The following is a 6084-nucleotide window of genomic DNA, read 5'->3' as shown; positions in this document are numbered from 1 at the left end:
TTTTGGTGGCCATTGACTCCTGCAGGTCTAAGTGGACATCAAACTATGGAAAAAATAATAAGGCTCCTATTGTTTTAGGCATTCAACAAAAACCCTTCAAGAAGGGGCCCTTAGAAAAACTAGTAAAAAGTGGTAGGAAGATTGATCAAGAGAAAGTGAAGATAATGGGGGAAAATTTGGTTGAGTTTGGGTCTGTGAAACCCATTGATTATCATTTTTCTCAACCCCATAAATGATTGTAATATCATGGAATGTAAGGGGGTTGAATAGCATCCCTAGACAAAAGGTTGTTCATAGATTAATTGAGTCTCAATCTCCTAATATGGTCTTCATTCAAGAAAATAAACTTTCACTGGATGGATTGGCTAATTGTGCTGTGTTTATCTGGCCCCAAGGCTCTTGGTAGGGGGTGGGTGGCGCAAATAGTTCAGGAGGGGTGGTGTGCTTATGGAACCTAAGGAAAGTCTCCCCATTATGGTGGATCTCTAGTCGGTCTTCCATTTCTTTCATTGCCACTAGCTTTGAGAATGGAGAAAGATGCTTCTTTTCCAATGTTTATTCTCCTACAGACTTTCTAGGTAGATCCTAGTTATGGACCCATATTAGATTCATTAGATCCCTAGAACCTTTTCTCCCATGGATCATGGCAGGAGATTTTAATGTAGTCATTAGCCTGGAGGAAAAAAGAGGAGGGTTAGCCAGGCTGGACCAATCCTCAAATTTGCTCAGAGATATGAATAGCTCATTGCTTCTCATTGATGTGAAACCAGCTAATGGTGTTTTTACTTGGAATAATCACAGATGTGGGGGTGAGGCTATCTCGAAAGGGCTTGATAGATTTTTGGTTTCCTATTATTGGATGGACAACAGGTGGACCACCAGTTCTAAAATTCTTGACTGGAGGGGATTGGATCATTGGCCTATTAAGCTTTCCATCACTTCATTCAGAGTCACAAAGAATCCCTCTTTCAAATTCCAGCTGATGTGGCTCAAAGACTTGTCTTTACTTGAACTTATGGTGGATTGGTGGGTTGAGGGGATGCCAAATCATGGTACAGCCATGTATACTTTTAGTAAGAGGCTTCAACATGTGAAATACAGGCTCAAGAGATGGAATAAACAATGCTTCAGGTATCTACATGTCGAAAAGAATGCTACTCAAACCAAGCTAGATATGATTACCCGTCAAATTTGGGACCAAGGGTGGAATTATGAGATGAGTGAACCTGAGTCCCTAGCTCTTAAGGAGTTGGAAGAATGGGAGCTTAGGGACAAAATTTTTTGGAAGCAAAAATCCCGTATTGACTGGCTTCAGGAAGGGGATAGGAACACTGCCTTTTTCCACAACTCTGTCAAGGCCCAAAGGCATGGGAACTCTATCTCCTCTCTTGTCTTAGAGGATGGAATTCAGATTTCTTCTTGTGCAGATATTTTTAGGGAAGCAGTTAATTACTTCTCTGCTCTCTTTTCTAGGGAGGATCTTTGTGCTAGGCCTGAAGAGCGTGATATATTGGATTGTATCCCTCACCTAGTCTCTACAGAGATGAATGATGTCCTCTTAAGACCTATCTCACTTCCAGAGGTGGAGAAAATTGTGTTTAATATGAAGAAAGGTAAGGCCCCTGGTCCATATGGGTTTTCGATTGAGTTTTTCCAAGAGTTCTAGGAGATAATAAAGTGTGATCTCCTAGACATGGTCCAGGAATCATACAGGAATAAATAAATGCTCAAATCTTTAAATTCTACCTTCTTGGCTCTCATATCTAAGAAGGAAGGGGCTAACCGGCTGGATCAATTTAGGCCTATAGCATTATGCAATGTTGTTTACAAGATCATCACCAAATTGATTGCTGAGAGGCTCAAGCCATTTCTTGGTTTTTTGATCTCTGCTGAACAGGGTGGCTTTGTGGACGGAAGAAAAATTTTAGATGGAATTGTGATAGCAATGGAGGTGGTCCACTCTATGGCTACTTCTAAGGAGAAAGCTATGTTCATTAAATTGGACATGGCCAAGGCTTATGATCGAGTGAGTTGGGAGTTCTTATAGAAAGTTCTTTTGACTTTTGGGTTTGCTGTGGAATGGGTCGAATGGGTTCTTAGCTTTGTGACTTCACCCTCCTTCTTAGTTCTCATTAATGGAGAGCCTTCAGAGCTATTTGGTGCCTCTCGGGGACTTCGAAAAGGTGACCCCCTTTCTCCCTACTTGTTCATTATCATGGCTGAAGGTCTTGGCAGATTTTTAAAAGCTTAGGTGTGGCAGGGTTTTATCCATGGTTGGAGTTGGAATAGGAACCTTCCTTCATATTCTCATCTTCAGTTTGTGGATGATACCGGATTGATGGGCATGGCTAGAATTAGTGAGGCCGTGAATATTAGGATTTAGCTTTGGATATCTATCAAAAAGCCTTAGGATAGAGAATTAATGAAGACAAGTCTACTATTTATTTATTTAATACTCCTCGGCTTATCCAGAATCAGATTGCTAGAATTCTTAGATTCCAAATTGGTTCCCTTCCTCTGATGTATCTGGGGGTTCCTTTTCTCTTAGGTGCTCAGCGGATGGCTTACTAGCAAACAATTTTGGATAGATTCAGGAATAAGGTTAGTCAATGAGCTTACAGATGGTTATCTTCGGCTGGGAGAGTGGTGTTGCTAAAGACTGTGGTGCAATCTCTTCCCATTTATAGGTGTTGTGTTCAAGTGCACCCTTCTAATTTTATGTGGGAATTTGATGCCTTATCTCGACAATTCCTATGGTCTGGTATCCTCTTATCCTCAAAGTGGAGCCTGGTCAGGTTGGAGTATGTGTGTAGGCCAAAACATGCGGGTGGCCTTGGGCTTCGCTTGATGGCTCTTGTTGTCACGACCTTGGCTGCCAAATTATACTGGTGTTGGTGTAACAATCAAGATCAAGACTAGGCTAAGATTCTTTCCCATAAGTACTTTCTTGGTGTGGATTGCTCCGAGGTGCCTTGTTTTCCTTTGGTGGGAAAAGACTCCTGTATTTGGGATACTCTTAAGAAGGGACCCAACTAGTTAAGGAGGGGCTCTTTTGGATTTGTAACAGGGGCTGGGATACTTTGTTTTGGTAGGACTCATGGGATTGCCATCCTCCCATTCTCTCTAGTTATCCCCAGCTTCTCTCCCTTTCCCAAACTTTCAAAGATGCAGGTTGGCTTAAAGTGGAGCATTTTAAGACTGTTAAGCAGCTGGGGCAGGTTGAGATAGCTTGCTAGAAGGATTCTCAAGAGTGGCCGATGGGTGGCTCTAATGAGGATCAGACCCTTCGATCTAGAGTTTTGGATGATAGGTTCTGTAGCTCTCTCAATGGGAGGGATAGCTTGGCATGGAGTCCTAGTCCAAAAGGTAAATTTACAGTGGCTCAAGGCTATGCTATTCTTTACAGGAACTTACACGGTTTGGTTGAAGTGAATTGGTGGAAGAAGGTTCGGAACAACTTTTCATGGCCCAAGTCTAACTTTTTCTTATGGTTGTTGGCTCAGAAGAAATGCCTCACTTGGGAGAATCTTCGCAAATGAGGTTTTTAGGGACCTTTAGTTTGCATTCTGTGTATGCACAATGAAGAGTGTGTCTCCCACTTGTTTTTTCTCTGTCGTTTTTCAAGGGAGATATGGCATAGGTGGTGGGAGGCTTGGTGTCATGGTTGTATTCATGCTTCTTCTGTTATTGAGTTATGGGAAAGCTTGGGCAGACCTCCTACAAAGACCTCCTTCTCGTAAATTGCCTGGTTGGTGGGTCCGATCTTCATTCTTTGGAACCTCTAGCTAGAAAGGAATCACAAAATCTTTTGTGATTCCAAATTAGGAAGTTCTCAATTGTGGAAGTTGATTCTTAATAGGCTCTAGGAGACAATCTATGCAAAGTTTGATATGTCTGTTAATATAGATCATGGGGATTAGGTTATTGTTAAGAATTTGAACCTGAGTGATAACTGGCAAGGATGTACTCCCAGTAAAAGAGCAAGTCATCATAAGCATCAAGTGCATCGGGATGGGAGGTGGTCTCCTCCCCCAACTAGTTTCTTGAAGATCAATACAGATGGGTCCTCTCGTGGGAACCCGGGTCATGTTGGTATTGGGGCTATTGGTAGAGATAATGATGGTGGTATGATTTTTCTCCACTCTATTTATAAGGGTCAACATTCTAATAATCTAATGGAGGCCTTAGCTATTAAAGTTGCTATTGAGCATGGATGTTCGTTAGGGTGGTGGAAGATCATCTGTGAGTCTGACTCTCAGATTGTTGTGGATATGCTGAATAACCAGAGGTTGAAAGATGTAAGCTGGCAACTTGCCTCCATGGCTAGACAAATTCTTGGTATATGTAGTTCCTTGGAATTGGTCTCCTTTCGTCATATCCCTTGCGAATGGAACAAAGTGGCAGATTGTCTCGCAAAGTGGGCTTCAGAGAATGGGTAAAGATGGGTTATTAATGGTAGGAATGAGTTACCTTCTGAGTATTGTGAGATCATTGATAAGATGTTACTAGAGAACAAGAATATGTAATGCCTTTTTTGGGCCTTTGGCCTTTGCCATGTAACTTTGCTTTGAGTGAATAACTTTTTACCCCTCTTTTTTCAATAAATAAATAAATAAATGGTTCCATTCCCACTTGTTTCCTATGCTTAATCATTTTTTGAGGAATGATTTTTATCTTTTACTTTCTAGATTTATTCCCCACTTTCTATTTCTATGAGAAATGCAAGAAAAATGGCACTCTTACTAAATACCAAGGGCTTCTATTTAGGTTTTATGAGGACTATAGGAATCTAGTCTCTTAGACCTCTTAGACCTTGAGTTTGATCTCAATAATTAGGTTTTCCCTTCTATCTCTTCCTTATTGAACCAAGTTCATACCCCTAGTACTCCTAAAACTCCATCTAGCTCAACTATAATGATTCTCCCCACTCCTCCAACCCCTTTGAAAAATTAAAAAAAGAAAGGGGATCTCCATGAGAATTTAGAAGAAATTGTGGAAGTTTTAGAGAACTATAAAAGTAGCTCTTCCTCAGTTATGGAGACAAAATAGACCCCTCAAACCTCTTCCTAGTTTTAAACTCCCCTTTTCCTAGGTTCCACAATATACCCTCATTCCTTGGTCATTGATTTGAGATACTCTTCTCACCCTCAAGTGTCTCTAGAACACTCTTTTAACCCTTTTCCTAAAAAGGAGGATGGCTTTATAGATTTCGAAACCCTCACCCTTGATTAATCGATAGAGAAAGGATTATGTTAAGATATGTTGAAAGCTTCAATGAGATGGCTTTTTTTCGAAATGTGTATTGCTGATAGGAAAATTAATAGGATGGGAGCCATTGTTGAGGTAGATCATTAATCTTTTGAATGGACATCTAGTCAAAGGGATGAAGCATGATAGGAAGTGGGCTTAGAGATACGTGAAAAATTAAATAATTGGGAAAATATTGAGGATTAGGTGGTGAAACTTGGGAATAGTCTACTCTTGGAGGAGAAAAGAGAATGAAATGCTAAAGGCTCGCATGACCATGAAAATGGCTAAGGACTAAGTTAGAGATTAAATTAATAATTTTTTTTCTCCCAATAGTTCTATTCAATCCAAAATGGAAGCCAACATTGGTGGTATAAAGATCTAGAAAAAAAAACATAAACAAAGCAGAAGTGCAAGGAGGAGACTTCAAGAAAAGTTTAAAGTAATTTGAAGGCCTCCCTGTGGAGGTGAGGGACTATGTCTATCAACCCTCCCAAGTTCTCTTTCCTAGATGAACTCAAGGAGCTGAAAAAATAGTTGGTTTGGCTTTGTGTCTTTTGCCTCAGGTTGGTGTGTGTTGGGTCCTCAGTGTTTGGTTTATGAAGGTGTAGGGTTTCTACTATGGGTGGTTTATCCTTATCAGGTGTTGCTGATGTGATGTTTAGTGTTGGGTGTTTTTCCTCAATGAGCTTCTTGTTGCTGGTTTGTAAGTTTTTAGTTGCACTAGGGTCTATTTTTTTGTTGCCTTGGCAATGGATGGGATTTTGGTTTTAGTTTCCTTGCCTAATTTGTTGTTCTTTGGTTTTAATTAGTTTTTATCATCCTGTTTAGTTTTTG

General features: G+C 40.5%; 1 protein-coding gene across 1 annotated transcript; it reads left to right on the top strand.

The window, feature by feature from the left end:
• Positions 1–643: 643 nt before the first annotated feature.
• Positions 644–1666, top strand: LOC149533922 (uncharacterized). The gene has a single exon (XM_089805926.1). It carries the CDS (start codon positions 644–646, stop codon positions 1664–1666), a length of 1023 nt encoding a protein of 340 aa, XP_089662052.1.
• Positions 1667–6084: the final 4418 nt, after the last annotated feature.

This window comes from Cupressus sempervirens, chromosome 10, assembly GCF_028749045.1.
Source record: "Cupressus sempervirens isolate cs-2001-9-10 chromosome 10, ASM2874904v1, whole genome shotgun sequence".
In the NCBI taxonomy this organism is placed as follows: Eukaryota; Viridiplantae; Streptophyta; class Pinopsida; order Cupressales; family Cupressaceae; genus Cupressus; species Cupressus sempervirens.
The sequence above is the reverse complement of the archived record's forward strand: the minus strand, read 5'-3'. Positions and strand labels throughout refer to the sequence as shown.

What these genes read in the sequence shown, in the direction of transcription:
- LOC149533922 (XM_089805926.1), top strand. Translation starts at nt 644, where the DNA reads ATGGCAGGAGATTTTAATGTAGTCATTAGCCTGGAGGAAAAAAGAGGA.